This window comes from Lampetra planeri, unplaced genomic scaffold, assembly GCF_965212315.1.
Source record: "Lampetra planeri unplaced genomic scaffold, kcLamPlan1.2.h2 scaffold_739, whole genome shotgun sequence".
Classification (NCBI taxonomy): Eukaryota; Metazoa; Chordata; class Hyperoartia; order Petromyzontiformes; family Petromyzontidae; genus Lampetra; species Lampetra planeri.
The window spans coordinates 1-19,330 of NW_027615561.1; the positions used below are offsets into that span (position 1 = coordinate 1).

The 19,330-nt window shown below is 44.6% G+C and overlaps 2 protein-coding genes and 1 non-coding gene across 3 annotated transcripts; 1 reads left to right on the top strand and 2 right to left on the bottom strand.

Annotated features, from left to right (window-relative positions):
* Positions 1-2,835: 2,835 nt before the first annotated feature.
* LOC144741840 (glypican-5-like) lies at positions 2,836-12,494 on the bottom strand (the record flags this gene model as incomplete). Its single annotated transcript, XM_078624341.1, has 7 exons — positions 12,317-12,494; positions 10,330-10,491; positions 6,587-7,134; positions 5,008-5,190; positions 3,788-3,960; positions 3,622-3,681; positions 2,836-2,958 (listed from the first exon to the last, which is right to left on the bottom strand). Coding segments are annotated over exons 1-7 (1,427 nt in total), but the record flags the coding sequence as incomplete, so codon positions are not given.
* A 692-nt stretch (positions 12,495-13,186) lies between these two features.
* Positions 13,187-13,259, bottom strand: TRNAM-CAU (transfer RNA methionine (anticodon CAU)). The gene has a single exon. It is a non-coding gene; the product is annotated as a tRNA-Met (tRNA).
* Positions 13,260-13,914: 655 nt separating this feature from the next.
* LOC144741841 (histone-binding protein N1/N2-like) lies at positions 13,915-18,766 on the top strand. Its single transcript, XM_078624342.1, is given in 17 exon segments — positions 13,915-13,952; positions 14,264-14,308; positions 14,396-14,509; positions 14,677-14,757; positions 15,153-15,259; positions 15,442-15,738; positions 15,941-15,996; positions 16,079-16,149; positions 16,218-16,291; positions 16,374-16,562; positions 17,154-17,200; positions 17,202-17,327; positions 17,450-17,515; positions 17,600-17,674; positions 18,198-18,275; positions 18,277-18,324; positions 18,728-18,766. Coding segments are annotated over 17 exon segments (1,551 nt in total).
* Positions 18,767-19,330: the final 564 nt, after the last annotated feature.

Here is a 19,330-nt window from a genome sequence, read left to right on the forward strand (position 1 = left end):
TAAAACCAAAGAGCCTGGAGCTGAGATTGGCTCTGGAACCGGACTGACACAGAGTGAACTCCACGCCGCTGGTTGTTATTGATTAGCGATTCCTTGATAAGTGCGAAGTAGGACAGTCTGAAAATAGGGAAGTAGTTCCAAGGGTCGTTGCAGTCTCCTACTTTTAGTCAGAGAAACTACATCAGCCAATTTCCTTGCCACTGGTTATGCAAAATGTAATGGAAATGTCAATTATTAATGCTCTGCACTCCTAAAATCCACCCTGCCCTCACTTACTGCCACGATGACCTGAAAGGGAGCTTCAGCAGATTTCCAGAAATGAAATCCTCAATGTAGAATCGGTTTTGACTGCACGAGGGGAGCAGAAATGTCTTGGATGTTGACAAGGCCTGCTCATCCTTCCATGACTTCTACAGTCATTCCAAGTCATTTTAATGCTGACTGATACAGAGTAAATTGACGCTCAAACTGCTCACATGCTTCCTCACGCTATAATCACATACCTTTTGTTCATGAGAAATCCAGCCTCCACAAACGCAGGTGGTGCTAACTAAATTTAATAAGACTCACTAGAAATGAGTTGTGCATTCACGTTGAGTATTTTTTCTGTTTTTCTGTGTATTTTTATCTGTTTTTCATGGCAAATTTTTTTATGTTTTTTGTAGTATTTTTCTGTTTTTTGTGTTAATAGAAATTAATTTAAAAATTAAAACAGAAAAAATACCTAGAAGATCAGAAACAACTTCAGATCAAATTGTTGTCTGTTTTAGACAGATTATTTTTGAACATTTCTTTGTCCAGCACCTGCTATCCTGTCAGTGCCGTGAAAGAACCATTAGCCAGATTACAACTGATCTGCTCGGTCTGTTCAGAACCAGGGGACAACAGCGTGACTGTGAGTGACAGCTAATGAGATGTGAGGAGTGACAGACATAAATAAATCACCCGCCAACATAACAGCAATCGTTCTCCGCTGTTGCCCTCGGAGACTATGGGAGGTTGCTAACGGTAACATGCACACAGATCCATTCTTCCTTTGTCTCATCCCTGCAGCAACTGTCCAAAACATCTCTCTCTGACGTGCACAAGAAGCACACACGCTCATAAACAGGTACACACACTCACTAAGTGAAAATGAAATCACCTGAGTGAGTGATCTAATCTGAGGGAGGTGTGTAATTATGATGCACAACCAGATGTAAATGTAGCTTCAACCCTTTGACTCACCACACAAACACACACACACACACACACACACACACACACACACACACACACACACACACACACACACACACTTGCTGGTCGACGAGAGGCAGATGTGCTTGTGAAACCCTCACAGATAACACAATAAAACACTGGGTGTGGCTCCATGACTTCATGCCCTCTGTGGTGAAAACATTTTATATGCGTTTCCACTCGAAATCATGAGGAAACGCTCCCCTCTTCTGGAACCAGTGGGCTATTACAGGAATGAACAGAAGCTCAAACAGTTCAGTTCAATCAGTCGTCACAGTTTTTCACCAGATTTAACTACTTGTTGGAATAAAGAAAGTGTGACATAAACAAGGATAAACGAAAAGTTATCACATCCTGCGCTGTACTCTCACTCCTCCAGTGTGAGTGGTGCACCGATCTCCACCAGATTGAAAAAGGAGGAGCTAATTATCTGCCTGCAGACTTTCTCATCACTCTGTCTGTTTCTCAGTCACTATGCACAGTGACAAACACAGACATTTGTAAGTGAAGTGGGTCAGAGGGCGGAGGAGATGAATGCACGTCTGAAAAGAAGGATGGATAGATGAATGGATGGCTGAATAAATGAGTGAATGGGTGGATGGAGGAGAGAAGAAGATGTGAAGGGGCCAGGGAGGCGCAGACTGGCTTTTCTCCAACAGAGGCCAAGTGCAACATCTCCTCTGGCCCTCTGAGTCGCTTCGCACACACAAGTTTTTCCTCAGCATTTCCAGAATAACGTCTTGTATTTCACACACGTTTTCATGTGGTGAGACTGTGACCTTTGAATCGATTCGAAGGAGTCTCAGCTACAGTTTTCTTCAGACACCAGGAGCAGCACTAAAAATCTGGTTTAATGGTCCTCAGTTAAAGGTGTGAAAAAGCAAGTATGTGTGTGTGTGTGTGTGTGTGTGTGTGTGTGTGTGTGTGTGTGTGTGTGTGTGTGTGTGTGTGTGTGTGTGTGTGTGTGTGTGTTGGTTCATGCCCGTGTGTGTTTGCCCACTGGTCTGAGCGGTTGAAGCTGCCAGTGTGATCACCATGAGAAAGACTCTGGAAACAAACTCTCTAACCTCAACAACCCTGCCCCCCAAAACACACACACACACACACACACACACACCACAGCTATTAGAAACTGCACAGACGGGCGCACACACATTGTTCACACATGATGAATACGTGTTATGTGTTAATTCGCCCCTTTTTTGATCAGGAGCAGGAAACATTATCGTTCTCTACATTTTCATAGCTGCTGGAAAAACACACACATTTGTCATTTAATGCTCGTAAAGGCTTTTTAATACTGTAAACCCAGAAGTTGTGTATTGCACAATGAAAATTCAGTGCGTTAAATCCATCTTCCCACACTGCATTTCGTGTATGTGATGTGCTGAAGTACCCAGGAACAAATATTTGTACTGTTCATCAGTTTGCGTCTGGGTACGCGTGGCAGCTGTTAGCGAGGCTGATGAGCTGATGAGTCCAGTTACTGAGTGAGTGACTCCAGTCTCACACTCCCTTGGCTGGTGCTGCATTTTACAGTGTTTACATAGACATAACTAACTATCTACTGCAACATACACACATACACACACACACCTCTCGACGATGTCTTGGCCGCTCCAGCATGTGTGCTGCTCCACCTCCATCTCACTTTCACAAAGCATCTCTGGTAGCTCTGAGAAAAACCACTGGTACCTCTGGATGGAGCCCTCAAACTCCCTGAAACACACACAGAGGTGGGTGGGTGTGTAGGTCAAAACTGTAATGCTGTAACATTCGTTATTTATCCCTCTGTACATCTGCTGCACATACTTATATTTATCATCATCATCATCTTTATTGGAGAGACTGTGGGTCTATTAAAAAAAACAGAAACTAAAGACATACACAATAGAGACAAACATTACATAAAACGGCACCTCACCAAACAGGGATACCAGTGTTTCCACAAAGCTGACTGGTATCTGGTGCAACTAGACGTAAGGGCCATCAGTAGCTTCATCACAGAATTCTCAGAAACATTCAGACAGCAAATAAATGGGTACATGAGAATTCTTAAAAGAGCATGAAAAAGGAAGTAACTTTATTAAATACGCATACGTATGTTTAGGTCCTGCTAATTTTATTTCATTTTTTTTTACTTTAAGTTACCTTCTACATTCTTTTAAAACCTCCTTTTCTCTCGTCAGATCACAGATATTGCTGCTTCTATCCAAGCAGAGTTTTCTTTATGGGCAAAATTACTGACATTTTATTAAATTATGAATAATGATTATTAATGATTATAGAATAACACATTTTTAAAAAGTGATTTATGCTTTTGCAGATGATTAGATGGCTTGTGCTCCAACACACATTCGTTATCTCAGAGCGGAATTTTACCTGGATAGTTTTTTCAAACTACGACTCTTGTCCCCTCTGGAGCCTTTTAGTGGAAGTGACCTGCAAACACACAAACACTTATTAACGCAAAGACAATCATGGAACTGAAAGTAAAAGTGACCTTCAGTGACCTTTGAGCCCGCACTGAAGGTTAAATTTAACTGACTTCTGGGATTGCAGCTGCAGGCGGTGATGGGCTTCAGGCCCATCAGAGGGAGAGGAGGTCATGTTTGAGGTCGCTGAGGTCAGAGGTGTCACAGGCGCTGGGACATGTGACGAGTCGGGATGCACAGTGATCGGGAGTGAACCAGCTGCCATGGACCCACACACCTTCTCTACCTGGGGAGAATTTGAAAGCTGATTGACGATGTTCCTGCTCTTCGACTTTTCATTCCAATTCTCCCTGATTGGAGGAGCTTGTCATGTTTTTGACAGTTCTCAGTCCTGAACATCAGAATCCTGTTAAGTTGTTCATCTTTGAACTGCTTGTTACAACAGTGACAATCTTAGCGTGAAGTTTGCTGGTTGTTGGGTTTTTATATTTTTCTATATTTTATATTTCATATGAATAAATTTGACGGATTTTTTTGATACCATGAAAAGAATGTTGTGTTAGCATCGATAAAACATATTCAGTTTCTCCTTAAACATATTTTTTGTTGCATCACTGATGCCAGCAGGCACATCCCCCTGCTTCAAAGAGAACATGTAAACTCCTGAATGAAAAGCTTGATCAAACATTTAATGAAGTGGTATTTTCCCCATAGCCACAATTATCAGTGCGATTATCCTTTTGTGTGTTTGTTTACTTCTCAGGAATCTACTCTAAGTCCACAGTGTTCCACAGTGTTCCCTCCAACGCTGGGCAGCTGCTCAGTTTCGTCCTCCAACCGTGTGTGCATGTTGTTTGTGTGTCGACTGTTTGTCCAGAGATTAGCCACAGAAACTTTCTCATCACTCAGAACCAAGCTGCATTCTGGGTATCGGTTGTCCCGCCAACCCAGGGGCCTTTGTCTGGCGCTGGATCTGTATTCACACTCACATACGCACACACTCACTAACGCACACACAGGCTGAGGGAAACCCCAGATTCTCTGCAGGACTGAGTCTGTTTTTAGCCCATCTAGGTACAAGGCCTTTGTGAGGCGCTCTAACTGCCGATCTGAAAGAAACCCAGAGCCTTGTTCCCTCTGTGTCCAAAATTCAAATGACTTTATTATTGGGGATATGAGTGAGGATGATTCAGCAGTTTACTACTTTGCACCATAGTAATTGACAGTTTCATCTCTGAAAAACCTTAATGGGTCACCCTACCACAACAAACCTCTTCTGGATGAATTCAGACATAATACCATTCATCTCCTGATTTTTTTCCCATGGTCTTACTGTGGCTGTGATGCGAGGCCCGTGGAGCTGAGCGTGCAGAATGGCGTCATTGACGTGATTTCGGACCGCCAGCAGGGCGAGCTCCATGCTGTTGTGGTTGCTGCTGGTTGCTAAGGTGGCAGCTAACCGTTGTAGCAATACCACAAGACTCCTCCAGGGGGCGGCGAGCTCTGACACGCCTACCTAGAATACCGAATGGAGAAGAAAAATGAGAAGTGCTTAAATCAGACTGCAGCGTTGGAGTGAGAGAAAGGAAATAAGGAGAACCAATGACATTTAGACGGTGCAACTGTTGCAAACAAGCTGCAAAGAAACTGTTTGTCAGACCGAATTTCTACTCGTGCTGGTGCTCCTTGACATTGCTGCAAAGAGAGCCCAGTGTGCCTCACTGATGAGGATGAACATGTGGGAAACTTTCACCATCGCTCTGTTGTAGTTTCCAAGAAACTCTCAAGCAGGACCGGCTGCTGTTGTCCAGCTTTGTGCTTTTAAGAAAGTCTCCTAATTGAGGCTGTAAATGTTGAATTCACCGGAAACGCTGCCAATACTGCCTGTTCGATGCTTATGTGACTGAAGCATGCGTAACCATGGTAACTCTAATTTGAAAACGCAGAAGTAGTTCATGTAATTGGAGAGGATTGGATACTGGTGTTTCTATTTAGCAAACGGTGGGAGGCGATCAGATCGTCATCATGTGATACACACATGCTGAGTAGAGAAGGAGGAGATATACGCACATCACCGGTACATTTTAAGGAGACCATTCATTCAGTGGCCTCTTTGAGATATATATCGTCATGAAGCAAATCTCTGAGAAGAGGAGGGGGTCTAAATACGCTTGTACTCCAAAGAGAGTCTTTTTAGCTGTTTCCTCTCCAGACTCTCACCCCTTGAGGTCCAAACCAAGACTACGACATGAAACATTTTCTTTAAATACATTTATTCTTTTTCCTTCTCAGGTTTTAAATAATATATGAAATATAATAATGTTAGACTTAGACTGAACACATACACCTTCAGTGCACAGATTCAGTGCACAGATCAAATAACTAAACTAACTAAATAACTACAAAAGATACAGTAAAACACAAATCTAAAATGCTGATGTTTTGAGTGTTAGGTGTCAGTCTTTTTAGAATATTTAGGTGAGCAATTTATGCCTTCAAGTTGGTTGTGATGGCATACTTAAGAGTATTAGAAAATATTAGTTTTTAAAAAAATATTTTCTATTTTAGCACATGGGCTTTCACACCCTTTTGAGCACATTATTCCACGTATTTTTCTATGTGTATATTTTTATACATTTTACTATATATTTTTTCTATTTTCTTCATGCATTTGTGCCATAGGGGATGCTCAACACCAGTCTTTTTAATGGTTGGCCACACCTGTCATCAGTTTGAGATTTCATTGGTGAGCCGATAGATGAAGGTATGTATATATATGTATGTAGGTATGTATATGTGGGCATATGCCTAGTATGAGCATGTTTAACCTGATGAAAATCAATATGGATCCAAGTGTCCAATGAACTTTTGATAAACACATATTAAAACATGTGTTGTGTTCAAAGACTTACCAGACATCCTCTCATAACGTTCACACACAGTCCGGTACAGGGCCGGATCAGTGTCAGCCCCCGGCAGTGGGAGCAGTACTGCATCCTGACTAAGCTCCGCCCACATTCTCTTGACAACGACACCTTCTCCGTCACGTTCACGACCTCTCCAGCCAGTCTCAGCAGTCGACTCAGTGCTCGGCCTGCCCCAAGCGTGCGGGACAGCCCGGCAACCAGGAGGCGAGGATGCGGTCCGAACGGACTGACGTCCTGGCGCGTCATCCGCAGACAGTCCTCCTGGTAGCCAGAGTGGTAGGACGAGGACTGAGATGACACGTGGCCAACCCCAGGGTTGAGAAGGCGGCGATAGACCAGCGGGAAGAGATCGTCGTAGAAACGGCGGACAGCGTTGTCCAATGAGGAGTGAGTGTCTCCAGCCAGATGGCGTTTGATTTCACCGAACAGCTGGAGCACCAGGGGTCGACAGTCCGATGCCAGAGTGGAGTAGACACTGTCGAACAGGGTGCTGGTCAGATTAGACGTAAAGGACACGAGTGACTGGAAGGTATCTGGAGAGGAAAGAAGACACAAAGCTTGTTTTATTCCATCACACACATCAAACCATCACACCTCATCATTAATGCCCCTGGTAGGGTCTCCCAAGGCAAACAGGTCCTAGGAGATGGGTCCAACTAAGAGCGGTTCAAAAAACCCCAATGAGTAGTATTTTTTCAACAAGGACGCGCACGTCGCCTGGATTGGCGTCACTGGGGCCCCACCCTGGAGCCAGGGCCCGTGGGCGAGCACTTGGTGGCCGGGTCTCTGCCTACGGGACCCGGCCGGGCACAGCCCGAAAAAATGACGTGCGCCCGCCTTCCTGTAGGCCCACCCCCTGCAGGAGGGTTCAGAAGAGGCCGGCAACCCAAACTCCACCTCCCCCCGTGAAAAGTTGCGGGTACGGAGACCACACCCCCTTCACACTAAATCCATCCACAGTAAATCAGTACATCTGCGATCCTTTCCTGCGCCGTCTCTATTCTCTTGATTGTCTTTGACAAAAACCTACTGGAACTGTGTCGTGGAAAAGCCCCATGCTGACGCTGACATAGTTTCATATCCTCATTTGAAAAAGAAAAGAAAAAAAGTAGTGCGACTCACTGGCCACCTGTCCACGTGACCCACCTCTGGCCCAGTTTCAGCACGGACTGGCTCCGGCTCCCTCACATCCATGTACCGGAGAAGATAAACGAAGCTGGAATGTGATGATGACAGATCTAGTTACCTATGTATGAGTATGATGCCATTGGCTGGCTGTGACATAGGGCTGTTGCATCGAGTTCAGACCAGAAGCTCAGGTCACAAGCAGCTGCCTTCACTGAGCTGCTGTTAAACCTGAGGGCTCAGTCCTGCAGTGAGATGTTATCTATTCCAGTATATATCCATGGATATATTTTTTTTCCATTTCTCAATGAAATAATAACTGACGCGTTTAGTGTTTCACATAAAACGTGGAATTGCCATATCTGTCCGACTAACCTTGGACTGACTTCATCCTAATGCGTACGCGCCAAAATAGCTCACAACTTAATTCATCCCAAGCTCATTTTCACTCCCCCGTTATGTATAGTCAGGTGATAATGAGCGTCCCAATCTCCTGATCCGCCGTGTTTCCTATGTCCGACAGGCTCTAATAAAGAGGATTGTTCCCTCCCCTTCACGGAGACAGTGTGCCAACTATAAAGGGTGATGTTGAGCTGATGGCATCCTGACACACAAACGGAGACAACTGGGTGTCAAGGAGAGAGAAACCTATTTATTGGTGACTTTCATTGGGCCACCGTCGGTCAGCGTGTTTTCACTGCACATACGTGTGGGGTCACAGCTGCAGCTGGCTGGGTCGCCGAGTAACAGCAGGTATGTCAGGCAACTTTTAAATCCTTCACAAATAGGAATCAGCGACATACATTTCTGCAACACAACAGAAAAAAACCCCACATTTCTCTTTTAGTTTGCATAGCAAACTACTGGGTTTCACTGATTCGCTATTTTAAGCCGAGTAGATAAAATGAAGTGACACAATCTCATATATCTAAAATACACGAGTTTGTGTCAAACACAGCCAGCCTCAGGTGACTCTGTCTCATGTGATTACCTACGACCTCTGTGATTGGATGACAGCTGCAGTGTAGGAGAGATGAGAGGGCACACGGGTTTAACAGCACCCAGAGTGCAAGCATGCAGTCTCACACACACACACACACACCAAAGTAATGGACAGGGTGTAAATAGAAGCTGACTACAAGTGCTCTGGACGTGTCTCTGTCTCTCTAGTGAGCTATAATCAGTGTGTTGTCGGTGGGGGGGGGGGTCCTTTGAGAGTCATCTCAGCTGTTACACCAGGGTCACTGCAAATGAATTTAATCCATTAGAAGCAAAAATTAGATGACGGAATTTCTTTCCCAGAGCTTCATAGTTTATCAACTTACGACGCCTCCCTGGTCTCGCTGCCTCGTGCATTTCGCTGCAACACAAAATCTGCAGGCTGAGAAAGGAACAAAAGCTCATCATTCCTCATTGTAAGCCGTCATTTTCTTTGTCGCTGGCACAGAAATGCTCTGCGGTTTAAGTCCCTCGTTGTGCGAGGATGTTTTCCATTAATTTTCCCCATGAATGCTTTGGACATCCAGGATGCATAAATAGCAGCTGAAACTGAGTCGGAGTGTATTCAGATGTAGCAGGCAAGAAAAGACAGGAAGGTACATGTTAGCCATGTGTGTCTGTTGGGTCTCATCAACTCTCCCCCTCTAAATAGTGTGCGCACACACACACACACACACACACACACACACACACACACACACACAAGCGGTATCTCTGTCACACACACATGCTCACACAGACTGGTGAATAGCGTTGAGAGACAAGTGGACAAGCAGAGTATTCTTCTTCCCATTCAAAGCAGGCCGTTAGAGACCGGCTGTTGCCCGTGGCAACAACCCTTTGCTGCGGATACGTACTGAATGTAAACATTCTTCGTTCCTCGCGCTCTCATTGGTCAAGAACAAAACCTGATTATCGCAGCCACCAGAGACAGACAGACAGAGAAAGAGAGCAGAAAGTTGTAACAAAGTTTTCCGCCGCTCCCTCGGAGCGTTTGCGCCCTGAAAGACGAACGAACATCAGTTGTTTGTTTGGCGAGGCGATGTGGCGCCTCACAAAGTAAACTGGCCTCACACGGCCACTGTGACACAAACTAGCTATTTGACGATGATCACACAAAGCGGGAATGACAGAGGGGGGCTCGGAGCACTCCAGAGAACTGTTAAAACACCAAAACCACCACTGACACTGGAGACACTTTCATTTGGACTCTTGAAGGGCTCAAACACATGAACAGCGCTTGTCAATCATCATAAAATTGTGAGAAAATTACTGTTGCAAGTTCATTATTCAAATTCAAATAGTAAATACTAATTTTCATGATCAATCAATCAATTGATAAACGTTCTGGTCGTTTAGTCCAAAAAATTCAACAAAACACATCAACGTGTTTTTTTAAACACTACATTATTTTATTCAAATAATTAAAATAAGTGAAATAATTTAAAATAATATTTTTTAACAATCTGAGGCAGATTTGTCATAAAGAAATGCGACACGGTCAGTCAATTATCAAAATAAATGATTGACGTATGTTGTAGTTCATTATATACAGTATACCAGGAAAGGAAGGTGTTACATGAGGAACTCATTGTCTCCCCCACCTTGATAGGCCTTGGTGTGTCCGCTGATCAGGTACTTGAGCTCGAAGCTGTAGGATCGCATCTTCTGCTGCGTCTCACTGCGAACAGCTGCCATGTAGCTGTCCTCCATCTTACTGGTGCAGCAGCTGGGCCCCGGGTGGACACAGACTCGGAGCGACTCATCTGGAGGTGGAGGGACATGGATTCAGAGCTCAAAGAAATGGGCAGAATGGGGTGAATTGCATAGTGTGTGTGTGTGTGTGTGTGTGTGTATGTGTGTGAGAGAGATCAGGACAGGGGTCACAATTAGGATCGGGGGTCAGGTTGAGATTCGGGGACTGGTGCCAATGACTGATCTCCATGAAGATAGTAACACCCACTATATGTCACATTGGTAATGTTCTCCCACCATACTTAATACCTGGTGTGTGTGTGTGTGTGTGTGTGGTGTGTGGTGTGTGTGTGTGTGTGTGTGTGTGTGTGTGTGTGAGGTCGTCAAGCAGCTGACTGAGATCAAGGTAGAGAGCAGGATAAAGGGAATGAACGGCAATTATGTCTGAAGTGGCACACACACACACACACATTAATCACTTCACTGCACAAAACAAGAGTCTAAGTGTAATTGCGCGTCATTTTCTGGTTTAGGGGAATTTGAGTCAGAGTGACTTCTCCAGTCACAGATTCTTCAGATGTTTGCCCCATGTGTTGGATTTGACTGACAGGTGAACGGAGGAACATACTGGATATATAGAAGTACAAGGAAACACCGTCATGCGTTTTCAGTTTGACACGTCGAGGCAAACAGTGGAAACAGACAGTTCTCCGCGAGTGTTTGTGTGGATGTCTCAGTCAAAAGAAAACCAATTATCCTTTCGGCAGCCTGTTTAAAATGACACTTCTCGAGCTAATTCATGCACGGTCATGCCAGTTTACCGACCTCCGGAGCACGACAGATATCGTTGGCAAACATCTCTGCCTGTTTGACTGAGCTTTTCTCAAAACTCTACTACCAACGATATCTCCTGCTTCTTCTGCAACTTAACTTTTAGGAACGTTTCATTGTTTTATTTTACACCTTTTACACAGCATTGAGTGTTATCCTGTAAACTTTGGAAATATAATTAGTCACCAATACAAGTTCCCCTGTTTAAAATGGAATAGTAGTGTAACTGTTTCACTGACTTTATCAAAGTAGTGCAACTGATTAAATTTGTTTTCGAAATCTTGAATGAGCGTTCTCAACTGTCCAATGAGATGTGTCAGTGTTTGAACTTAGCAGCACTGACAGCTGTCAAACTGCTCCTATCAATGAACACTATTGTCATTCATTCACATACTAAGTCAGGACATAAATACAAACCCCATAAATACAATTAAGAAACATCTCGCCTATGTTTTAGCAGAAATTGTTCATTTCACTCTAATTGTAATCATTGTTTTTACCATTTTAAGTTTTTTATTTCATTTTTTTCTACACGTTTGTGACATTATATGTATTTCTATAAATACACTTTAATTACGCATTTTTGTGCAGTACATTTTGTAATTAAATTATGTAACACTCTTCCATGTAAGTTGTTTGAGAGTCAGGATTTGTCTTCTGTCAACTGACAAAGATGAGATTCTTAGGAATTTCACCAACTGAAAACCAAACCAAAATAACGCTTCACTGGATATATTATCTGGTATATATTGTTCATTATATATTATTTATGTCACTGTAAATACTGCATGTTTACAATGTATCTCTTTTTCTCCTATTTATACATGAATCAATAATAGTTAAATATGAATAGATTTCATGGATACCAGGGGGCTATCGTGTCTTGTCTTATCCTATAATTTCAGTAATTTTGCATATGAAAACAGCAACTATTAAGTTGCTCGTGTATTTGTTGTCTGTGGACATAATATGAGTCGATTCTATGGGTATTGGTAGGCCGGCAGCGCCTCCAATGGAATTCTTCTCGTGTAATATGAAGTGATATTTCCAAAGTGACTCACTGACCTGTTCCGGGTCTGTCTGGCACCAGCTCCACTTGGCCTATTTGGCGCATCATGTAGGCTGTCTTCACCTCATGACAGCTGTCTGCATCGGCCGACCTGCAGCCGGCCTCCGGTGCAACAAGCAGATAGAAGAGAATCAACCAAAACAAGTCCACGGTGTGTAAGTCGGTGCGGAACATCGCAACATCTCAGTCAGCGACAGGAGCCTGACAGACCCGGTGAGACGTGTGGACCAATCCCACCAAAGGTCCCACGGTGGAGTCACACTGCAGACTGCATTAGACTGGAGCCTGGGACCGGCCGAAGCCCACTGACACCCCCCCCCCACCCACCCACCCACACACACACACACACACACACACACACACACACACACACACACACACACACACACACACAAGACCTCCTACTTTCCACACACCTCCGACTTAATTCATTCATGAATCAATGAATGTCGCCATTTTTGGAAGTTAAATGGTCCCGACTAACTAAAAGCAAAACACGAAAAAACTTTAAATAACTACATACCCATTTTCACGGATCAACAATACCCTGTTTAATAATCTAATTTATTTAATCGTGAAGTTATTATGTCAGGTTTTTTCGTCGCAAATTTGTCTCACAATTATAAATTAATTCAACTTGCCTGATCGCTGTGTGATTCTTGGATTTAAAACAGGAACATTTGCACCATCTGCTGGTCATCAAAGAGTACAGTAGACTCATTTACCGACGGCTTTACATAATTGTATTTATTAAGAGAAATAGTCGCACATTTTATTAATACTAACGTTATATTACAAAATACAAAGGCATCCAAACTAATTCTTCGTCGTAGTTAACTCAAACAATGTCTTAAAACAAAAACATGTGCCCCGTGTGAGGCTCGAACTCACGACCTTCAGATTATGAGACTGACGCGCTGCCTACTGCGCCAACGAGGCTTCCGTAGCAGGGCGCAAATGTAATTATTTTACCTATATGTTGATACGTGATGATACTGATACTCATAGCCCATAAGGAAGAGAACCTTGAAATCTTCTGTTCATGGCTGCTTTCGAGAAGTCAGCTTGATTTTTTAGGAACAGAAATCTGCTAGACAATCGCATTCCATTTGGTATAACACATTTCCATTCTTTATATTTCTCAAGGTAAATAAAATTACCTTTGTCTTCTACGTTGCTTTCCCGTATTATACATGTATATTCCGTGTAAAAAATAGATGAAAATATGGTGATTACTGGATTAAGTGTGTTTTCACCACGGTGTCGACGAGTTGTTGATTAAAAAGGTATAATATCCAGTCCTTGCCTCTGTTGGGTGGTTCGCTGTCCCTTTATCATCATTTCGTAATGTTTTGTGGGACGTTAAGATCAAAGCCTTTTCCCCCACATCCCGTAAACGCACCGTGAGCTCCGCTGCGGCCCCTTTAACGCCAATCTCCCGCGTCCGAACTTAAGCGGAAATAGAGAGGCAGCTTTTCTCTATTTAAGCGCGCCAACAAAGAGTCGAACAGGATTCCTGTCTTGACTTCTTCCACGCGTCCACAGCCCGACAGTTCCGTGACTCTCCCTCTGTCCACGTTGACCCCCTTCAAAAATGCCGGAGGAAACGTCCGCTGCTTCAAGCTCTGGGAGGTAAGCTCGTAATGTGGCTATAAAACGTGCACACGGAAAAACCGAGCCAGTTAGCAAAAAACGGCTGCGGCTAACGACCTTGTGTTGTCGGGGTTTGTTTTCTGCATTGTTCTGTGCGCCAGCTTGTGGACAAACGTGTGAACTAATCGAATAGCTAAATGTGTCTGGTTGAAAAACGCTCAATGAAGCGCCAATTGGCTAACAACCAACAACGACGGCGCTAACCACGAAACCTAGCTTACATCCGGATGATCGGTTAGTGTTTGGGTCACTTGGTTCTGCTGTGTTTTGACCGAGCTTGTCTCTTTCAGCTTGGACGAGCAGCCCTGCTCATCTTCAGCAGCTGCCGCAGACAGGTGAGTGCTTGTCCAGCCAGCTCGGATGATGTTTTTTTTTTTTTTTCCTCCCTGTCGGATGATGACAACATGTTCCACGTTATCCAGCTCCGTGGACGTGATGGAGGAGGCGAAGAAGTTGATCGGCACAGGAAACAAGCATCTGGTGATGGGGGATGTTGTGTCTGCTGTCAGCGTCTTCCAGGACGCCTGCAGCATGTTGTGAGTAACAAACAGTTTTCTATTTTTTTTCATTTGGATAACTGTCATTCATTTGCCACTCTGCCTGTCATCTGATTTAGTAGCTTGTAAATCTTAATTGGTTTTAATAATCTAACAATACCACTGCATGATAAATCTTTTCTCTTGTGCTATGATGGTCTTTCCAGGGCAGAGAGGTATGGGGACACTGCAGATGAGTGTGGTGAGGCCTTTTTTTTGTGTGGGAAGTCACTGCTGGAACTTGCAAGGTTAGTTTTTGCTTTCATTTCCCTATATAAATTGGAAGCCTTTTGAGTTAATGGTGATCCAAGTGTGTGTGTATATATAAACATATATAAACCCCTAGACTACAAAGCACTGACTGGAGGACAGTTAGGGAAGTGGACTTTGTAACTGATCTGCGCAGCTTCATGTTTACCCTCCAAACCAGTAGGGGGCAGTGTCTCACCTGATGGTGACTGTAAAAAGAAATGCTAACTTCCTTGGCATGAGCAGTGAGTGAAACATTCGCCCTGTATGAACATTGAGTATGAATTAGAGTATTGGTCCATCAACTGCTTCTTCACTGTCCAGAGCAAACTTAATAATGTCGCCACATGTTACATCTCTGTATCACAACGTCATGGTTTTGTGTGTTGGTTAGGATGGAAAACACTGTCCTAGGCAATGCCCTGGAAGGAGTCCCAGAAGAATCCGAGGGAGAGGAGCAGCCCAGTAACTCAAATATTGAGAATGCAGACAACCTTGATGGTATGTTAATTTCAATGTTTTTGATGGCTTAATAAATTCAATGGATCCTATTTTTGGTCCAGGGAAACACATAAAAAAACATTGATGAGGCTGACGCTGTAAAAATGAAATGTACAGCGGTCAGATGTAATGTATTATCCGAAGAACAAGATGAATTTATGAAATGTGCTGTTGTGGGGCAGAAGACACTCGCGATGAGCTTCGCAAGCAGGTGTATGATGCAATGGCAGAGAAGACCGAGGAAGTGGACGGAAAGCGCAGCGCTCAGGTGAAAGGGGAAGGTGGCGTGGCAGTGTCACCAGTCAAACATGCTGTGAATGGTTCCGCAAACCACCCTGTGAACGGGGACGAGAACACTCCAGTGAACGGAGTTGAGAAGAGCCCGTCAGCTGTGAACGGTGTCGGCCAAAGTCCTCCTGGGAAAGATGTGGCAAAGGCTGAAAATGGACAAGAGGCTGAGGAGGAGGACCCAGAGGGCAGTCTTTGGATGTCGAGCACACTTTGCACGGATGGGTGCAGCACAGGCTGAGGCCACTTTTAAGGAAGATCACGTTCACTGGTGGTAGTCAGGTGGAGGGTGTAAATTAAACTTCTGGAAAGTGTATTTTTTAGCTTTGTCCTTCAGCTGCTACTGCTCACATCTGTCAGTGTTGGCTCTAACTTCCTTCCTGTGGTTTATAGATGAGGATGATGAAGATGACGAGGAGGGGGACGAGGGGCAAAATGGTGCTGCAAAGGTACCCAAGGTCCTACCACATGGAGGTAATGTTTGTTCTTTATACAGCAAACCTCAGTTTCTTGTCACCTGCTGCTTTCTAGGAGGAAGATGAAGTTGGAAACCTTCAGCTGGCGTGGGAGATGCTGGAGGTCGCTAAGGTCATCTACAAAAGGTAAGCGCACGAACTTGAGAGATGCCGCAAGCGTGTTCCACGGACTGACACCGGAACTTGGCAAATAGGAAGGAAAGCAAAGACGACCAGCTCATGGCAGCACAAGCGTATCTGAAGCTTGGAGAAGTCAGTGCTGAATCTGGTACGTCTGTGTACTTCCTGTCCGCCACATTTGTTTTCTTGACATCTCGTCATGTCCTAACTTGACCCGTTTCCTCGCCCAGGTAACTACCCGCAGGCACTAGAAGACTTCCAGGAGTGTCTGGCCCTGCAGCTCAAGCACCTGCCTGCTCACAGCCGCCTGCTGGCAGAAACCCATTACCATGTTGCTACGACGCTCTGCTACATGGATCAGTACAACCAGGCCATCCAGCACTACAACAGCTCCATAAAGGTTATCGAGACCCGCCTGGGTGAGACGGCACTCCAGACTGACGCTGGACTAACGCAAGACCTTTAGAGTAAAACCTAGAAAAGCTCTCGTAGAGCTCAGACCTCGGCCAAGAGGCTCATTTCCATCCCATATTATCGTCCTACAATCTCCTAATTTGCTGATCATCAAACATGCCTTTGTCACTCATATTGGTTATTTAAAGAAGTCATTAGCCCCCTTGTTACACATATCATGACCTCTGATTTATTTATTTTTCATTTTCCTTTTATTTCAAGAGTAAAACAAACCTCCATCTCTCGGTGGGCTCCAACCCCCCCCAACCTTTGTGTTAACAGACCCACTGGTCCACAGAGACGGTCCACTGCTGCTGTTGTGGAGTTCTAGACACATATATCTGACAATGACGAAGAATCCTTCAACAGATTCCTGGATCCAGATGGTTCCAGAACATTTAATCATCTGGTCCTGGTCCATTATCAGCGTTTACTGAACATTTAATTAAAATCAGTTCAGAACTTTTTTATTTTGCCAACACAGACAACAGCCTATCCTTCTGACAGAGGTAGAAATTGCTGCATCATTTTACCAATTCCATGTCTCTTGTTTGTAGCCATGCTGCAGGAGGTGATCGACGCAGCAGAGGGAGCAGATGGGTCCCACAGAGGAGAAAAACGAGATGGACGAGTTGAAACAGCTTCTCCCTGACATCAGGGAAAAGGTGGAAGACGCCAAGGAAAGTCAAAGAACAGCCAGCGCTGCCTCTCAGGCCATCCAGCAGACGCTAGTGAGTGCACGCGACAATGTAATATGTTTATAAAGTGTAAACTGATCTGCTGGTTTGGCCTGAATATGCTCTGGTCTGGAAGTCGTCGTGAGGATATTTGCTAACTGAGTGACTTCCTGCAGGGTGGTGCCTCAACTTCAGCGTTCCAGTGTGAAAACGGAGGTTCGTCGTCAGCGGCATTCGCAACAGTCGGCCAGGTAAACACCTTTTTAATGCTCCGGCTGCATCTTAAAACCTGGACGTGACTCACTCATGAATTGATTTCGTTTTAGATCCCAGTGACATCGTCGGACAGCGCCTCATCCTCCAAAGTCGTCTCTGATATCTCCCACCTCGTCAGGAAAAAGGTGAGTTGTTGACTGCTCTGTGGAAGCTGATGCTGCTCATCAGACGGCGTTCAGACAGAACGCAGCAGCATGCAGGCAGTAGCCTCAGTTTGTCTTTCAGGCGATCAAACGTCATAAAACCTGTAAAGTGCAAAATGGTTCACTTTGCTGCTGCTTCAATCACCGTTCCATCCAGTACAACTATTCACACTGACTGTATGCAATCGTACGCCCGCTCATTCTGAACACGGGTGTCGTGCTGGTTTGTTGATCTCTGGCTTGTGGCGTTTGCTGACCGGTGAGCTGTGTGCTGTTGTGTGTAACCGACTGTTGTGCTTCAATTGTCGTTCATGCTGTGGCCTGTTTGCATGTTGCATCGTGTGTGAAATCCATCAGCGTTGGCTTCTTCGTCATCGTCGTGTCCCTTTTGATATTGGCCGTGACCATATAATTGCATGGACTGCAGTTGTGTTCCGCAGCCTTCAGGCTACCCTCCCTCCCCATCTTTTTTTTTTTCTTGTCTTGATCTTATGTTTCTACACAGAGGAAACCAGAAGAGGAGAGCCCAGTAAAGGACACTGATGCTAAGCAGGCGAAACAGGAAGCCACAGTTAATGGCAGTGGGGGACTCTAGTGCCAGCAATGGAGTTGAGGAGGAAAAATCACAGGAGGCGAGTGTTAGAACTACTTTGTAGTCTTAGCTGGTTGCTGCTGGAGAGCCTGTTGGCCATCTTCCAGCTGTGTAACTGACCTTTTAAACCAAATACTAACAGTTCAGAGATGTAAGGTGGTGTCTTTGGGTTGCTCCTTGATACAGCTCATCTGGGGAAGTGACCAGATCTTCCAGGCACTCATATAATCATGGTGTTTTCGTTTGCTTGATCCAAGACCACCAAAAGTACATGATGCATCTTCAGCTTTTCCTCTGCGGCTCAATAAATTCTGTTCAGAAAAAAAGAGCTCAAGTACTTTGTCAGTGTGGGTGTTAAATCCTCAGCGAGAGCGCGTAACAGACTAAAAATCAGACTGTCGTGCTGACGCCTCTCTGATACGTCACTGTCTTGTCTCCTGTAGCCTGGCAACCAGACGGCCTCTGTCCAGTCTTCAGCGTGATGCCGCTCCTCCTCGCCCTGAACCAACACAGCATGTCAACCCCTTGGCTCAACACGTTTGATTTTGTAAATAAGATCCACTTTCATAGACGTGTCTGTCCAGTTTTGTATACTTGTAGTAAAAGAAATAAAGAATTTGCAGATGTAACAGTGCATCTCGTTTCTTCCGGCTCTCTGGGGACCTTCACAGGGACAGCTGCTGCCACTGATAAGTCTCAGCTCCTCACATGGTCGAGGCAAGCAGAAAGTTTGATTAAGATATTTAACTAATTGTGAATGTCTTATAAATGTTACATGGAGGATTGCTGCTACTGTCAACAGCGACCTTATAGTTGTCTAAAATAAAAACTGGTTTGATTCCATTCCAGTTTAGTTCACTGCTTAGTCAGTGGCTAATAGTTGGAGCTGGATGCAGTGAGATGACTGACACTACACTCTGCACACGTGTGTGTATGTTTCTCACAGCGAGGGTCAGCTCTGTCCTGTCGGGCTGAAACCAGTTTCCTGCATTTCAGTGGCTGTGTTTGTGGATACAATGACACTGAAGCGTCTGGTGTTTATTTAA